The following is an 18986-nucleotide window of genomic DNA, read 5'->3' as shown; positions in this document are numbered from 1 at the left end:
TTCTAGAACTCCACTGCTTTTAGTTGCCAGCACTGATTGTGACAGCTTAGCACATTATAATGGCATATTTGTGATCTCACACCTTACAGGCTTGTCTAATACATACATGCACACAGATAAAGGACTTTGAGCAATAATAAAGCCAGCCCACAGCTTCCACCCTGACAATCAGGAAGGTGGGGTCCGTCACAGCTTGTCAACAGACGCTACCTAGAAGCATAGCATTCTGTGGACCTCAACAGCCTTCGCCCCCCCCCCCCCCCCAACCCCCGAATACAAAAAAACCCCACAAGGCCAGACAGGCAGAGGAACAGAACTCCTTCCATTTACACCGTAAGATTACCATCCTGCACCCTCCTCACCCTCTAAGCGTGCCGCCCAGTCTGCCACACAGCACTTCAGCACACTTTAACTGCCAGCCGTTTCAAAAAGCAGAGAAACGCAACGAAACGCAGTGAGGAGAGCGAGAGGAACAAGAGGGAGGGAGGGAGGGAGACAACCCCCTCTCTCGCTCTCTCTCCCTCTCTCCCCTTTTCTGCCCTCTCCTTTTCTACTCTCTCCCTTCTTTTCTGGTCTCTCACTTTCACTTTCTGCCCTCTTTCTCCATCTCTTTTTCTGCTCGTTCTCCTTTTCTCTCTCTCCTTTTCTGCTCTGTCTCTCTCTCTCCTTGTCAGCTCTCACTCTCTCTTTTTTATGTTTTTTGTTTCTGTTTTTGTCAGTCATACTTTTCTTTCTTTGTTGTGTCAATAGTGGGGATTTGGAGGATATATCTTTCTTTTTATTATTAATAAAGAGAACTTTATTAATAATAAAAAAAGTCTCTCTCTCTCTCCTTGTCAACATGCAGTGAATAGGAGACATTCTCACGTCACCTCCTACATATGACACTGCTGAACACTGTCTGTATGTTAAAGACCTGGACCCCCCCCACCCCTGCTGCCCGCACATCCTGGAGGGGGGGGGGGGGTACAGCACTCACCTCCTGCACCAGGGGCTGCTGGAACAGGGGGATCAGAGGGTTCGTCCTGGGAATGTCGATGTGGATCTGGGGGGGAACGGTGAAGAAAAAAAAAAGATGTGTCAAAACTTCACGGTCCCCAAACACAATCAATTACAGGAAAAAATAAATGAATAAAACATGAACCAAACCAACACGTATTCCAGGAGGCCCTGCAGGCATAAAGGTGATGATCGATCAGCTAAAGAAAACACACTAATGAGATATGAACCCCAGCACACACAGAGAGACCCCCCCCCCCCATTAGGGCTCCTGACCCCGCTGTTATGTCAGGTTTGGCAAATAACCCCGAAACCCGGGCTCTAATTTGCAAGTAGAGGGCCTCATCAACCTTTGACCTTTCCACTGTAATGCCCTCTACGCCACTTCCACAGGACTGAGGAAGAGGAGGGGGTGGAGTCATGTTGGCCAAACAGGGAGGAAGGGTGCACAGAGGGTATCAGAGGACACGCACACCCCCACCCCCCTAAGTGGAGTACCGGGGGGGGGAGGGATGGGGGGGGGGGGGGTTATAGGGCATTAGTGAGCTGCACCAGACTCAGAGGGGCCACTGTGATGGACCTCAATGGCCACATAAATACACAAAATGGCCCCTCAGCCTGATTTACTACACACACACACACACACACACACGGACGCGCACACACACACACACTCTCTCTCACACACACACACACACACACACGGATGCACACACACACACACACAGACACACACAGACACACAGAGACACACACGCGGACGCACACGCGGACGCACACGTACACACACACACACAGACACACAGACACACGGACACACGGACACACACACACGCACACACACACACACACACACGCACGCACGCACGCACGCACGCACGCACGCACGCACACACACACACACACGCACACACACACACACACGGACGCACACGGACGCACACACACACACACACACACACACACACGGACGCACACACACATACACAGCAAGATATAGAGACAAAGCAAGAAAGAGAGAATGGGAGAGAGACAGGGAAAGAGAATGAGTGAGAGAGAGAGAGACAGAGAGAGAAAGACAGGGAAAGAGAAAGACAGAGCGCAAGATATAGGGAGCGAGAGACGGAGAGCACAAAGGAAAGACGGAAGGTGGGAGAGAGAAAGGGAAAAGAGGTAAACGCGGTGGATATCGAACACGAGTCCTACACCATTAACGTGAGTTTTATAGCCTGTAAGCGTATCGATTTTGGCCCTGGCTCATTAATGCCACGCCGTGGAGGAAGGGAGGGGAGGATCTCTCCTCTTTCGTTAGCCGTCGCTTCTCAGCCGCGCGCACGAGGCAGCCGGTGTGCGCTAGCGCCGAAGCCGCGGGCCGTTCATTCATATTCAATTAGCGCCGTCCGCGCGGCGGGGGGGGGGGGCGGGGGAGAGCGCGTCCGTCTGCCCGACCAACTGCCCCGCCGACCCGGTTGCCACGGTTTCAAAGCCGTTTCCCCCCCACCGAAAGGGGAGGCGAACCCCGGGGGGCCTTCATGTTCAAAAAGGCGCGGCCGGGCCTTCTCCAAAGCCCCACCCACCCCCCCCCCCCCCCCCCCCCCCCGCGATCTGGAGCCCCGCTCCGCGATTCGCCTTCAAAAAGAGCCGCCCCCTGGAATATTTATACACAGAGTTCAGCCCCTTCCCAGCCTCTGAATATTTCAGAGCTTACAGAAAAAGGCTACTCAAAAAAACACACAAAATAAGATTAATAAATAAAATGGGGGAATTTATTTATTTATATATATATATTTATTTTTTGGCTTGTTGGAGAAAACAGGTGAGGTGTGTCAAATGAAGCTCCTGTGTGTGGTACGGAATCTTCGCAGCTGGGGGCAGGTTGGGGGGTGGGGGGTGGGGGGTGGGGGGTGGGCGGTGGGGGGGGCTGGGGATACGGTTTCCTTTTTCATAACAACTTTAAAACAGTCAGACTCTCTACAACTGCAGCACCCTCTCACTCCCAGCTTCACACTGGTTTATGTATCTGTTGAGCTTTGGTGGACTGAACAGGACGCAGAGCAGGAATCCACACTTCCACACTTCCAGCGGGCGGCTGGTCGGCAGCACCTGTTCCTCGCCAGGCTTTTTCCGGCAGACGGAGAAGCAGGAAAAGGCGAAATGTGACAGAGCGGCATCGGCGGGTGTGTGGGTCTTACACACACCGCCAGCCTGGAGCGCCGCGCACACGCCGGAGAGCTGAGGGGCTTTAATCATGGCGGGGTGAACACGGCCTTGCGCTGGAACGGCAGGGGAGGGGTGTGGGGTTCTGGGGCGGAGCCGGAACGGCAGGGGGCGGGGTTTTGGGGCGGGGTCCTGAGGCGGAGCCGGACACCACGGCGAAACGACCCACCTGTCAGAGAGACTGAGGCCTGCCTCCCGGGGGCTGGTGCTTAGGAAAGCTGGCAGAATTACAGGGCTCTCTGCCCAGAGAATGCCCTGCAGAGCACAGTCCCGCACCGCACCGAGATGTATGTATGGACCCTGTTTTGGGAGCACTGGGCTGGGTTTACCTGTCTGAAGGTGTGTGTACAGGCTGTTTTGAGTGCGCTAGGCTGGGTTTACCTGTCTGAAGGTGTGTGTATAGGCTGTTTTGGGAGCACTGGGCTGGGTTTACCTGTCTGAAGGTGACTATGGGCTGTTTTGGGAGAGCTAGGTTGGGCTTACCTGTCTGTATGTGTCCCTGTGGTTCTCGTCGGTCCTGGAGTGGTAATACTGCTCAATGAAGCCAAAATACTCGTCCCTCTTCCTCTTCAAAACCAAATCCCTCCTCTCCATGTTGGCAGGAAGATAACCCTGTGTGGAAAGACAGAGAGAGAGAGAAAGAGAGAAGAGACAGAGAGAGATGGGAGGAGAGAGAGGAAGAAGAAAGGGATGGAGAGAGGAAAGAGATGAGTAGAAACGGAGGACCACATAGCAATAGGGAGGGACAGGGAGAGAAAGGAAAGAGGAAAGAGAAGGAAAGACAACAGTCATAGCAGGTTATTATTAGTCTGGGTTAACCGACATAGATAAATCACTCCTATAAGCATGTGTGCATGCGTATGCTTGTCTTCACCTGCAGAAGCGCACCGTATGCAGCTAGAGTTTGTAGGTAAAGGGCAAGCCTAGATTAGGATGAATAACCTGTTCTTGCCATTGTGCATCCTTGTGTGCTTATGTATTTGGCATCCTGTTGTCCTGCTTGCTAACCTGTGCCTGCAAGCACCGGATCCAGCTCACTGCTGCCCCCTGGAGGAGGAAGGAAGCGCTGTGCTGCATCAATGTACCGTGTGCTGTGGCCGCTGCACCCAGCACACACTCCCATTTCTGAGTCAATGAGCAGCTCAGGAATTTATTATTTTTCAGTTTTTTCACATTTCAATTCACTGAGTCACAGGGTTTAACCTGCTATTGCAGAGTAACCAGAGCCAGAGATCAGAACAAATTACAGCATAGCCAGCCCTCACGCACACACACACACACACACTCACTCACACACACATTCACACTCACTCACTCACTCACTCACACAAACGCACGCACGCACACGCACATGCACACACACGCACGCACCCACACACTCACACGAGCACACACATACACACACGTATGCGCAAACACACACGTAAAATCACACAAATATGCAGAAACACACACAAACATGCACACGCACACACATGCACACGCACGCACACACACACACACATGCACATGCACACACACACACACACACACACACACACACGCACAAACACATGCACACAGACACACACACACACGCACATGCACACACACAAACACGCACATGCACACACACAAACACGCACATGCACACGTGTGCACACACACACATCCTTTAATCTGTGCTCTAAAACAGATGAGAGCTCAGATTGATATGTACGTACACAATCACACACACACACACACGCATTTATACATATGCTGAGAGACCAGCGAGGACTGGAGTGGAGTGATAAGAAAAAGCATCACTTTCATTTCCTCTCCCCAATCACTCCTTTTTTTCATCTGTCGTTCGGCCGCACGGTGAGATATAACAAATTAAGGAGTAATAGGTTTGCAAAAACACACACAAACAAGCAAATACACACGTGCTAAGTGGGGACCTAGCACAGCTGTGCTCTCCTTTTGCGAAAGACTATTTTATTCCTCTCTTTCATCTGCAGGCCTCTGGCCCCCTGCATCCATTCCTCCTCCTTATGATCATCTCTCTTTCATCTCAATCCCACTCTCTACCCACGTTCATCTCTCGTCTCTGCACTCTGTTCTTCGCTCCGCGGCGTCGGAAACTCCGACGCGGTTCCCCCGACGCGCGGCAAACGGCCAAAGCGCTCGCAGGGAGGCACACGAGCGGCGGATTCACTTCCTGAAGCCAGGCCCTACCGCACACACACACGCACACACACACGCACGCACGCACGCACGCGAACATGCGAACACGCGCACACACACATGCACACGCACGCGCACACACACACACATGCACACGCACACACAAACACACACTGAAGCAGGCCTTACTGCACACACACACACGCGAGACACGAGCGGCGGTTTAACTTCCTGAAGCCGAACGCCGGCGGAGACGTTAAACGGGATTTTAAAAAGTACGGCCGTACGAAGCCGTTTGATAGCTACGTTTCTGAAATTAAAACGTTAAGTGTTTAGCAGGGACCCAGGCGATTGGTTCAATTACAATAGGCCACGTCCAATCGATCCAACCAACAAACGTGTAACGGAGAAGAGCCTTGTTTTGCATTTTTTGGCCTTCCTTCCGAGTAGAGACCTTGCCTATAAAGAACATCTACAGTTCTTAGCGAGAAGAAGAAAAAAAAACCCAATTACCTATGGAATTTAACAGGCCTTGCAAGCTGCAAATACACTCGATGTCTTCAAGTGCAATTAGCTCTGATGCACAGGAATTCTATTTCCAGGGAGCTACACAAGCAAGAATTCTAGTTCAACAGAACTCTAAACAGAATCTGGATTCTAGAATGTGCGATTCCACTCCTCAGCTGGTCAAAAGATTTCTATTGACCCTGGAGCAGGGGCCTCTGTGGATAACTTCAACTCACACTCAAAAAAAAAAAATTAAATGTAAGTTGGCCTTACATAACCCAGTTCTGTCAGCAGCTTCCACGCAACTGAGTTGGCTAGCATCAAAATTATATCATTTGTTTAATACCGACTCGCTTAAGTTGGTTTAAATGCATATAATTTTCGTGCTACTCAACCCAGTTACTTGGAACCTGTTGATGTAACTGGGTTATGTAAGGTCAACATTTGTTTTATTTTTTTGAAGCCGGAACAGGTGGGTTTGAGCTCATTTTCGGGGTAGAAGCCCCTGTAAAATGCTCCCTCTTTCCCCTCTCTCCATCGGTGACAGGAAGAGGAAGGGAGCGAGCGCAGGAAGAGGAGCACTGGACCAGCTGCACTTGCAGTGACACCTCCATTCTTCCAGGCGCAAGGGCAGACGTGGGTACTCTGCTGAAAATGACCCGCGCACTGAATAAAATATGCCTGTGACACGCTGGTAATGATGTCCCAGTTCTCCAGGTTGTCTGTTTGTGGATTTCGGGTGGTCTGAGGACACTCAGAGTTATGCCGAGTTAATCCACTCCGCTGCTTCCTGTAAGGTTAGAAAGATTGCCAGATATGCCAAATGTGGGTTGCCAGATTTGGGTCCGTCGCGAACAACAGACCCATAATCCCCGTCTGTCACACACAGCCGTGTCAGGGCCGGTGGGCGCCTGTGTCCAACACACCGCTGAAGCGAGGTGGCTAGCTCTCATGGGCTAACGGGCCTGGTCTCAAACCGGCTCCAGAACACCACGATCTGGGCTGGTTGGCAGAAAACCCCGCAATTAGAGGGGAAGAAGCGGCGAGACGCACACCGTCGCTTTAAACAGACGGGGGGAAGCCTGGATGAACGTACGCGTGAACGAATGAAGAGAACAGGTTACGAAGGGAGCCAGTGTTAGAGGAAGCGGGCTCCTGTCTTCCCCAGAGAGGAGCGTAAGGTCGCAGACACGGAGATAAATATTCAGATGCGCGTTAAAGACAGGCTTGGCTCCGGGCCTGGATGCTCAATTAGCCACAAAGAGAAGAGAGAGAGAGAGAGAGAGAACGCGCACAGATAAATTAATAAGAGAGCTACCGCGCAGCTGGGATTGCAGGGCAAACGCGGCGCCTTCGATGTGTATGCGTGTGTGTGTGTGTGCGTGTACATGCAGAAAGGCCTGTTTCAGAGTGTGTGTGTGTGTGTGTGTGTGTGTACATGCAGTAAGGCCTGTTTCAGAGTGTGTGTGTGTGTGCGTGCACATGCAGTAAGGCCTGTTTCAGAGTGTGTGTGTGTGTGTGTGTGTGTGTACATGCAGTAAGGCCTGTTTCAGAGTGTGTGTGTGTGTGTGTGTGTGTGTGTGTGTGTGCAGTAAGGCCTGCTTCAGTGTGTGTGTGTGTGTGTGTGTGTGTGTGCAGTAAGGCCTGCTTCAGTGTGTGTGTGTGCGTGTACATGCAGTAAGGCCTGTTTCAGTGTGTGTGTGTGTGCGTGTACATGCAGTAAGGCCTGTTTCAGAGCGTGTGTGTGTGTGTGTGCACATGCAGTAAGGCCTGTTTCAGAGCGTGTGTGTGTGTGTGTGTGTGTGTGTGTGCAGTAAGGCCTGTTTCAGAGTGTGTGTGTGTGTGTGTGTGTGTGTGTGCGTGTACATGCAGTAAGGCCTGTTTCAGAGTGTGTGTGTGTGTGTGTGTGTGCACATGCAGTAAGGCCTGTTTCAGAGCGTGTGTGTGTGTGTGTGCACATGCAGTAAGGCCTGTTTCAGAGCGTGTGTGTGTGTGTGTGCACATGCAGTAAGGCCTGTTTCAGAGCGTGTGTGTGTGTGTGTGCACATGCAGTAAGGCCTGTTTCAGAGTGTGTGTGTGTGTGTGTGTGTGTGTGTACATGCAGTAAGGCCTGTTTCAGAGTGTGTGTGTGTGTGTGTGTGTGTGTGTGTACATGCAGTAAGGCCTGTTTCAGAGCGTGTGTGTGTGTGTGCAGTAAGGCCTGTTTCAGAGCGTGTGTGTGTGTGTGCAGTAAGGCCTGTTTCAGAGTGTGTATGTGTGTGTGTGTGTGTGTGTGTACAGTAAGGCCTGTTTCAGAGTGTGTGTGTGTGTGTGTGTACAGTAAGGCCTGCTTCAATGTGAGTGCGTGTGTGTGTACATGCAGTAAGGTCTGCTTCAGAGTGTGTGTGTGTGCGTGTACATGCAGTAAGGCCTGTTTCAGAGTGTGTATGTGTGTGTGTGTGTGTGCGTGTACATGCAGTAAGGCCTGTTTCAGAGTGTGTGTGTGTGCGTGTATGTGTGTGCAGTAAGACCTGCTTCAGTGTGTGTGTGTGTGTGTGTGCAGTAAGACCTACTTCAGTGTGAGTGTGTGTGTGTGTGTGTGTGCGTGCAGTATGGCCATCTTCAGTGTGTGTGTGTGTGTGTGTGCGTGCAGTAAGACCTGGTTCTGTGTGTGTGTGTGTGTGTGTGTGTGCAGTATGGCCATCTTCAGTGTGTGTGTGTGTGTGTGTGCGTGCAGTAAGACCTGGTTCTGTGTGTGTGTGTGTGTGTGCGTGCAGTAAGACCTGGTTCTGTGTGTGTGTGTGTGTGTGTGTGCGTGCAGTATGGCCATCTTCAGTGTGTGTGTGTGTGTGTGCGTGCAGTATGGCCATCTTCAGTGTGTGTGTGTGTGTGTGCGTGCAGTATGGCCATCTTCAGTGTGTGTGTGTGTGTGTGCGTGCAGTATGGCCATCTTAAGTGTGTGTGTGTGTGTGTATTATATGTTAGAGAGACAGGAAGATTCTGTGTATGAAAAGGGCAGCAATTACTCCAAGGGTCACCCGATATGGAGGTAAACACCCTCAAACTGAAGCTGACAGTCCGCACTACAACCTCATATTCATTGTGTCCTGTCACATCCAATGTGCAGGAGTCCAGATCCAGAACAACAAAACGTGTATCACTGTCATACTCAAGGACTCCCCATATAAAATATATGAACGTTAAAAAAAATATGACAGGTGGAGTGGCAGAAAGATTTAAGATTTTACTAGGAAATATGAGGAGATGTCGCCTGAGGTTAAACCTGTCAGACACTCCCAAAGTTTACAGAGAAGTGCAGGAGCTTTAGCAGGGGTTTACCTGGCATTACAAACAGACTGCTGCCAGCTTTCTGAAGAAACGCTCTCACGAAGCAGCAGGCAACACTGCGAGCAGGCAGGTTAAACATCTCGAACCTGGCACCCTGAGTGATCCTCACATTTATAAAGTTGATCCCGTGGTAGAGAGGAGCGGCTCCAGGGGGTAATAGAGTCAAGGTGGCCTCGTGGAATGAAGATGGCCGACATGTAACTCGGGGGGGGGGGGGCGGGGGGGAGGTTGACTTTGTAAAACCGGCTGCGTTTGAAACCTCTGCACTGTGCTGCACATTAAATGCGTGAGAACGCTGTGGTCCGAATGCTGCAGCCAGCGCAAAACGTTCTCATCGCGTTGCTGCAACGTAGTGGCAATGTTACAACACTCACAAAACATTCCAGGAACATGGAGTGGGAACATTTTGTGGAAGCTGGGGTCGCTTTTGTGCTGTACCGTTTTCCATTTAACAGCGGCAACGTTAAAAATAAATGGTGTGCTAAAAAAACAGGTTCAACTTTAAAAAAAAGAAAACTATTTTTCGTGATTCAAATTTTGCCAGAAAGAGGAAGTTGGTTCTGAGCCAGCATGTGCAATAGCCAGGTTTCCAGAGCCAGTCTGTCCCCGCTAGTCAAGACTGCACCTCTAATCTCAGCGGTAAGCAGGTGGTGCCTGCGGTGCCCATGGTGCCCATGGTGCCCAGGCCCTAGACTGGCACTGCACATGCCCGCAAACCTGGCTCTTCATATTACACAGCACACTGGCACCGCCCGCACACAGCACACTGGCACTGCCCGCACACAGCACACTGGCACTGCCCGCACACAGCACACTGGCACCGCGCGCACACAGCACACTGGCATCGCCCGCACACAGCACACTGGCATCGCCCGCACACAGCACAGTGGCATCGCCCGCACACAGCACAGTGGCAACACTGTGCCAAGCAGGAGGGCATTTCTTTGGGTCAAAGCTATCATCACTGCCTGGCAAAGCAAAGCTGGCAGAGCTCTCTCTCCCTCTCTGGCCACTTCTCTCTCTTTCTCTCTCTCTCTCCCTTTCTGCCCCTCTCTCTCTCCCTCATCCATTCCCGCCCTCTTTCTCTGGAGCTCTGTCCCTGAGGTGGGCAGCGCGGAGTGGCACTGATCCTGTGCCAGCAGTGGGTAAGACTGCACCGCGTCCTTGGCTGGCATGAGCACTCACGCACCAGTTAAGGACAGAGAGAGAGAGGGGCGTGTCCACAAGCCCCCCGCCCCCCCCCCCCCCCCCCCCCCCCCCCCCCCCCCCCCCCCCCCCATCTCGAAACAGCCATCTGTGCGTCGGAGGTTCGAGCGCGGAAAACGGCCCTGAACCGGACAACCTGTCAACAGCAGCGCCGCCATCTCCAGGCTGTGATTGGACGAAATTAATCAGAACACGAGCAAAGCGAACGCGTCGCTCGCACCAAGAGCATAATTACCCAGAGTTTCCAGGGAGCGCGGCGTGTAAACCTTAATTAACGGCGCAGAAAGCCACCTCCGGGACGTCTGCCGGCCGTGTCTGAACGTCCGCCGAGACGCTCGGCCTTTTCAAACGGAGCGATGTCGCGCGCCAAGTCCAATTTGGCATTCTCAAACGAAAACAAAAAAAAGTGCCGCAAAACAACCTTTGCTCCGGTTTATAAGGAGGGAAGAGAGAGAGAGAGAGAGGAATCCGGCAGGGTATCCGAACAGCTGATAAACAAACGGGACGGGGGGCCGTTTGCTGGTAATTACTTCGCCACCAGCGCCGGGAATTCCTCGGGTAATTCGGCCATTGCAAACACAACAGCTCACACACCGCTACTGCGCATTTTGGGAAACGGTATGGTTTTGCCTGGTATTGCCGACAGGTATTGAATAAAGCCTCTTCTGGTTGGATAAGGCCTCAGTATTCCCATAGTCAGATCAGCCTTGAGCCTCATGCCAAAGACTCGATGCTATTGGCTCATTCGGTCGCCTGCTGCCTGACCTCAGGGTTGCCAAAAATCATTCCAAATCCCACCAAAACAAGACACCCCTGGTGTTGGCTACCTACTACCTTGCCTGTTGATCCTTCCATAATGAAAGGTGGCAGCTAAGATCTGCATTTTGATAGGTTACCTGGACTGGAAGCCCGTAGGTCGCTATGGGATAGCAGCACGCACTTTAAAGCTATGGGATAGCAGCACGCACTGTAAAGCTATGGGATAGCAGCACGCACTGTAAAGCTATGGGATAGCAGCACGCACTGTAAAGCTATGGGATAGCAGCACGCACTGTAAAGCTATGGGATAGCAGCGCGCACTGTAAAGCTATGGGATAGCAGCACGCACTGTAAAGCTATGGGATAGCAGCACGCACTGTAAAGCTATGGGATAGCAGCACGCACTGTAAAGCTATGGGATAGCAGCACGCACTGTAAAGCTATGGGATAGCAGCACGCACTGTAAAGCTATGGGATAGCAGCACGCACTGTAAAGCTATGGGATAGCAGCGCGCACTGTAAAGCTATGGGATAGCAGCGCGCACTGTAAAGCGCTAGCATGGCAGTTTAAATTTGACGTGCCCGTCCGAGCGCTCACCTCGTGCTCCGCTGCGCCGCGCTGCCCTGGGGCTTCCCCACGCAGCGCGGTACGGCGCTAAAGCGCAGCTGTTTATTACCAGCACGAGGCCCTGGGGGGGGGGGGGGGGCGTGGGGTAAGGGGAGGGGGCACGGCGCTCACCGAGAGGAGCCTCCAGGTGATGGGGCGCATTTCTCTGGGGATCCCCGACCAGCTCAGCTTCCGCAGCTCATCTGCAGTGGAGAGAGCAGAGAGGAAGCAAATCAGTTAGCACAGAGCTAACACAGTTACTATAGCACAGAGCTAACACGGTTACTATAGCACAGAACTCACACAGTTACTATAGCACAGAACTCACACAGTTACTCTAACACAGAACTCACACGGTTACTCTAACAAACAACTCACACAGTTACTCTAACACAGTACTCGCACGGTTAATCTAACACAGAGCTCACACGGTTACTATAGCACAGAGCTAACACAGTTACTATAGCACAGAGCTAACACGGTTACTATAGCACAGAGTTAACACGGTTACTATAGCACAGAGCTAACACGGTTACTCTAACACAGTACTCGCACGGTTACTCTAACACAGAGGTCACATAGTTACTCTAACACAGAACTCACACAGTTACTCTAACACAGAACTCACACGGTTACTCTAACACACAACTCACACAGTTACTCTAACACAGAGGTCACATAGTTACTATAACACACAACTCACACAGTTAATCTAACACAGAACTCACACAGTTACTCTAACACACAACTCACACAGTTAATCTAACACAGAACTCACACAGTTACTCTAACACAGAGCTCACACAGTTAATCTAACACAGAACTCACACAGTTACTCTGACACAGAACTCACACAGTTACTCTAACACAGAGCTCACACAGTTAATCTAACACAGAACTCACACAGTTACTCTAACACAGAACTCACAAAGAAAAATCCAATGAAAAAACCAGTGTAATAATAATGCAAAAAAAAAAAAAAAACAGAAGACAGCACCTAAAAGCTCAAGACAACCTTAAACTCAATAAAGCACGAAGCAGCACATTAGCAGTAAAAGACAGCTCACTACTTTAGATCAGAAAGACCTGCAAAAAAAAAAAAAGTAAAAATCTGCACTGGGCTAAAGTCAAAAGCAGAGTGCTAGAGGAATGTTCACTGCAATCACGGAGATCAGGTGAAGGTAACGGTACAGATTCTAATTATCCCACACAGCTGCCAGCGTCTGAGGGTCTAAGAGCCTCCCATTACCAGCCTGCTTATGACAGCAGCCATGACCTCTTGGTGGGGAGCACTTTTGGAAATGGTCTCTGTGAAGCTGAACAGGACGGGGGGGGTGGAGAGGGTTGAGTGGGTGGGTGAGTGGGTGGGTGGGGGGGAGCAGGTTCAGTATCACCACTCTATGATGGTATTCTACCATCCCCAAATGCCAGTGGGAGCTGGGACAGCAGTACAGAGACAGAGACAGAACAGGACAGGACAGGGAGAGATTAAATCCCCAAGAGACAGAATCCAAACTCTAAGCCTAAAAAAAAAAAATGACTTAGTGAATCTTGTGCTCAGCTTTTCCCAACAGTGTTGTGCATTCTTATTCTCAAAACAAGACAAATGACAACATTCTTCTCATTTATTCAGCACAGTTAGCATTAGCAAGCATAGCTTCTTCCGCAGTAATTCACAGGGAACAGTGGGGGCAGCTTCTCCTGGCTGTCGGCCATTAACTGAACAACGTGCTACACGCACCCTGGTGCACTAATGCAATTTCCATTCACCAATCAGGTGCGTTTACATGGTGCTATTCGCATATAATAGGAAAACCAACTGTTAGTCAGGCTGACCTCCAAAAAAATGCACATTACCGCTATAACTGTGTAACTGTGCACAACACACAGGGCTGTCCGTCTTACACCAGAATCTCAGCTGCCAGCTAATGGAGACGCCAAAGCTTTGCACAAGCTGATAAACATTTTTTAAACGGTTTCTCAAAGGGCATTTCAACTTTTAAATTCCGCCAGAAAAGCTTCGTTCATTTTTTTTTTTAACATTAACGTTACGCTGAATGAGCCAGAGTTATAGCTTGACAGCTCCACAGAAATAAGCCTTCAGTATCTTGGCAACGATTTTCCATCTTCCTGGTGCCCCAGCCAGTTCAGTCCTGTCAGTCCAGAGGGCGATGCTCCATTGACAGTTTAATGGGCATCGCTCGTTCCCCGGTTTTACTTCTTTTAGAAGGCGGCAGAAATGTCAAACGCGGCGTTCACATACGCCAGCGAGGTCATACTTCACTTCTCATTTCGGACCCGCGGTTAACAGCCTGGCAGCCGCTGTGAGAATGTCAAGCCCGTGTCCACCTGTGAGCACACCTGCTGCAATCTCACCCAGATTATCATGCTCGTGTTCACCTGTTAGCACACCTGCTGCAATCTCACTCAGATTATCATTCCCAAGTGCACCTGTGAGCACACCTGCTGCAATCTCTCCCAGATTATCATGCCCGTGTGCACCTGTGAGCACACCTGCTGCAATCTCTCCCAGATTATCATGCTCGTGTCCACCTGTGAGCACACCTGCTGTAATCTCACCCAGAACATCATTCCCAAGTGCACCTGTGAGCACACCTTCTGCAATCTCTCCCAGATTATCATGCTCATGTCCACCTGTGAGCACACCTGCTGTAATCTCACCCAGAACATCATTCCCAAGTGCACCTGTGAGCACACCTTCTGCAATCTCACCCAGATTATCATGCTCGTGTTCACCTGTCAGTGCCCTTATAATTACCCTAATCCCCCATTCCCAAGTCACTGTGAGAGCAGGGAGAGATGGGAAGTGTAGGCTGAAAGTCAGCTCTCTGCACTGCTGATTGGCAGGTCCAGCAGACACCACGACATTGTGGAAAAAGTGTCGTGCGACACCCTTGAGTTGAAAACGTGTCATTTTTGTTGAGCAGCACTTACGGAAAGTGTCATGTGACTAAGCGTAAATTAGGCTTCCGGCTGTAGAGTAGGAGTACGCAACTCCTAAATAAACTACCATGTGACCTATGCCAAGTGCGTGTGCCTGTGGGACTGTCTGGTGCGGGAACAGAAAGGGGTATTCTGCTGCCGCATATTTAAACCAATCGAGGAAAGCAAACAAAACTTATTCCCAAAGGTTTTACGCAAACAATACGTTTGCAAGCACAAGCTTTTAGGCACCCTGACACCAAGGTTTTTTTTATTTGTAACTGACACCACATTCACACAGCCAAGCTTTAACAGAAGCCGTTAAAGAAAGAGAATATTAAGAAGCGCTTCGGGTAATTCCAGAACCAATCACAAGGACTGTGCGTATAATAGGCTACAATCAGCATTTAAAACTGCGGTACGAAAACAACCTACATGTTGCGGCTTATGCCTTCTCAGGGTTTTTATACCACCTTACATTTTTTTCTGGATCTATAAAAATCTTTCTTTTTTTTTTTTGGTCTTTAACAAAAGCCATTTTGTAATTTCGACAGACCCGGAGTCATCAGAGCACTGTTACGCCCGGGGGTTGCTGATTGGCTCGTTCGGGTTACGGCTCCACGCTGGGGTGCAGGACGAGCCCCTACGGCACTCCGTGATTGCGTCGCCCAGAGTACAGGAGCGTTCGGTCGGTTAGGGGGTCTACGGTTCATCGCTATCTAGCGCCCCCTGCTGGCCGATCGGGCACTTGCAGACCGCATTGTTAAAGCAGCAAGGTAGAGATTACTGGCTGAACTGGGGGAAGAAGTGTGAAAGTAATTACTCACAGAGTGCAGGATTTCGTTGCTAACTTAACCAAAATGCCCTGCCGATTGGGCTAGTTTACATGAGGTACTGCAAGCATAAACCCCCTCCAGCTATTTAAGGTTGACTTCAGTGAAAATGTCGGTTACCTTTTCTTTTTCTTTTTTTTTTACTTTAATCACTTTAATTAAAATATGAAAAACCCCAGTGAGTTCTAAAGCTCATTACAGGTGGAAAGCACTAAAAATATGTCTAATAAAAGGAATAATGCTTTGTGCCATGGTAACTGACTCTGACCTTCAAAGCTGTTCAAAGCCATTATTTATACTTTTCAATAAATAATGGGAGCTTACTTTCACACCCCACCCCCAACCATGCATTTACAGCCTGAAAACAGCAAAAATCTCAAATAATAAAACACTCATTCAGCCTAAACACTCCTCTGCTCAGAATGGTCTGGTGTTGGATGCCATATGAGAGAATTCAGCCGATAGCTAGAAATGAATGATAACAGAAATAAATTTTTAAAAATAACCAGGATATCAGAAACATTATCACAAGGGCAGAATCACGTGCAATAAGTGCATATGTGTAAATCAGATTTTTCTCCACTACAGGTGGAATATTAACTTTAAAATTAATGTATATCTGTAGCTAATAACATCTTTTGTAATAAATACGCAAATTCAGCTTTTATTAAAGGGTATTTTTTTAAAATACATTTTGGTTTCACCATGTAGAAATAACAGCACATTTTATACATAGTATCAAGACTAGACACTGAAAACTCTCTTATACCTGCACTAATGAAGCAATTTAACACAACTAGCTAATCAGAAACACTGGGAAGTCATTTGTCCCAAACATTATGGTGCCTTGAAATGCAGGGACTATATATATATATATATATATATATATATATAAAGTGCCATAATTTCTACACAGTAAAACAAAAATGTATAAAAAATACCCTTCAATAAAAACTGAGAATCTGCACTTTAACCATGTGAAATGTTTGATAACAAATCTAAAATTGTGGAGAGCAGGGCCAAATCATGAAAAAAATATGTCTTTGTCCCAAACATTATGGAGCTCACTGTATAACCTCGGCCTGTAAGCACACTGTTGTAAAAACAGCTCCCAGTGACATGCAAACACATGGAAAAATGGACCTGCTGCACCTGGTTAACTTTTACACTGCACACTTGTCACCCAATATGGTGTACCTGTGACAAATGCCATTCTCCCCCCCAAGAGCTACAGGGGTTTTGGGCAGCAGTACAAAATAAAATCATATCCGTCTGAAAACTGTATAATTTATGATGTTCTGAAGCACAGATGTTGTGAGGATTGGCAGTGAAACTAAAGCATTTTTTTTTTTTACTAGGCTCTTTAAAAAAAATGTTAATTTTCCCAATAGTATTCTTGTACAACCTTCGATTATAACAACAAAACACTTACGGCTATACAAACACTATGAAGCCTAAACAGTGCGTTTAGAACGATTTTAAAACAATTCTTTGATTTCAGTTGTCAACAACCGCCCACACCCCATTAAAAAGTAATAACAGCTTCTGGTAAAATGTCACACCAGATATTTTGCACCAGAAAACTTTAAGGGCGGTACGTGTTCCTGTGGCACTAAGACACGGCGGTGCTCGACGACGGCAGCAGCCTGACACGGCCCCTAGCGCCGCGGAAAGTCAGGCACCTTGCGATGGAGCTTTGGCTCCCCCCTCTGCCCATTCCCAACAGCTGGAGGCAACCTCCTTCCCCAGGGTAGAGGAGGATGAGGGTGAGTGACAGGTCTCTTTAACCCTCCCCCTGAAGAGCAGGTTCTTTGGAATGCTTCTTTTTTTCCCCCTTTCTTCCAGAAGCCAGTGTTCTAGAACTCCGTGCCTCTCAGTCAGCAGCGGTGATTGTGACATCACATCAGCATTAGAACATTACAGATAAGAACGTTCTAATCACACGTTTGTGATCTCAGGCCTTAAAGGTGTAAAAAACCAGCGTAACCACCCGTCTGTGTACGTGCGCCCAACAGGAGTTCGTACGCCTGTCCCAGTCTGTCTGCGTCTCCTGGGCTTTTAAAGTAAGACCGCGGAAAACACCCACAAAACCGCTAACATACGAGGGTGAGATTAGCAATGAGAAATCTGCACCACTTAATTAAATTCAAACCCGCGGTTGTGACGTCAAGCCAAGCGTGGCAAGGAAAACGCCGGTGAGAGCGCTTAGCGCTTAGCTCGCGTCCCGAGAGAGCGTTCAACCGCTCTTTCGTACCCTCAAACCGAACTTGGAAAACAAAGAAGGACACAGGCGCTCCAGGATTATTAAGAGGCGGTGCGGAAAATTACGACCTTCAACCAATCAGCCAGAAATCAGCTACAATCAAACAGGAAAAACAAACGGTGGAGCGCTGTGCTAATGTTTGCTTCGCTACACTTTTACTGTAACAGCTGACCCTGCAAACAGCAGACGACCTTCAGCGAATTAACAGCGTCGCTTGAATGTGAAAAGCAGAAGCACACACTGGGTGCGTTTACATGCACACTGACGCTCCTCCGATCTTACCCCGATTAGGGCAATACTCGGATTACTGAATAGGCCATGTGAGCAGCTTAATCTGATCATCTTCATCGGTGTACGGTCACAATCTGCATATTCAAAACCCCATTAAGACCCCCTGCATTTCTGTCCAATCTTTCCATTGTTGGCGCTGGAAGATATCCTACTCCCACTTCTATTTTTCTTTAAATGGGCTTTACAGCTTTTTAAAATGTATTGACAGGACAATGTAGAGAGACAGGAAGAACGAGGAAGAGAGAGGGAGAGACGTGCGACAAAGGGTCGCGCGGTCAAATTCGAACCCGCCGACGTTGCAGCTGATAACGAGGATGAGGACAGTGCTCTACAGGCTACGCCACAAGACACCCCCCTTACCCCAACTTCTTTCGGCTTTGCGAAACCGCGCACGCCAGGCGGAACAAACATGGCTGCCGCGTACCCAGTCTCCGTCGAGCGTACGCCGATTACGGAAAGAATCAAGCAAGCCTAGCTACAGGAGCAATCTCATTACACACATCCACGTGCGTGCAATAATCTGAATACTGGCATAAACTGATTACTCCCAGTAATCAGTTTACTGTGTATGAGAGCTGCTGTCATTAGCATCAGTCAGAGTGACCGTTTCGAACCCGGGCGCTCTGACTCACCCACATCCGTGTAGGGGCTCGGCTCGCATTACATACATCCATGTGCCAGCCATAATCTGAATACTGGCATAAACTGATTACTCCCAATAATCCGTTTATTGTGTATGAGACCTGCTGCTATTAGCATCAGTCAGTGATCAGTTTATTGCGTATGAGAGCTGCTGCTATTAGCATCAGTCAGTGATCAGCTTATTGTGTATGAGACCTGCTGCTATTAGCATCAGTCAGTGATCAGTTTATTGTGTATGAGAGCT

The 18986-nt window shown here is 49.2% G+C and overlaps 1 protein-coding gene across 2 annotated transcripts in view; it reads right to left on the bottom strand.

The window, feature by feature from the left end:
* Positions 1-18986, bottom strand: part of tbc1d22b (TBC1 domain family, member 22B) — a 62734-nt gene that overhangs the window by 33098 nt on the left and 10650 nt on the right. For both annotated transcript variants that reach the window (XM_035380957.1, XM_035380958.1), the window contains 3 exons: positions 11903-11973; positions 3700-3828; positions 980-1045 (listed from right to left, as the gene is read on the bottom strand). In XM_035380957.1, the coding sequence (XP_035236848.1) occupies positions 980-1045; positions 3700-3828; positions 11903-11973 (266 nt within the window). The remainder of the gene's footprint in view (positions 1-979; positions 1046-3699; positions 3829-11902; positions 11974-18986) is intronic.

The sequence above is a fragment of the Anguilla anguilla genome, chromosome 11 (assembly GCF_013347855.1).
Source record: "Anguilla anguilla isolate fAngAng1 chromosome 11, fAngAng1.pri, whole genome shotgun sequence".
Lineage (NCBI taxonomy): Eukaryota > Metazoa > Chordata > Actinopteri > Anguilliformes > Anguillidae > Anguilla > Anguilla anguilla.
Note: the sequence above shows the minus strand (reverse complement) of the source record. Positions and strands in the feature narration are given on the sequence as shown.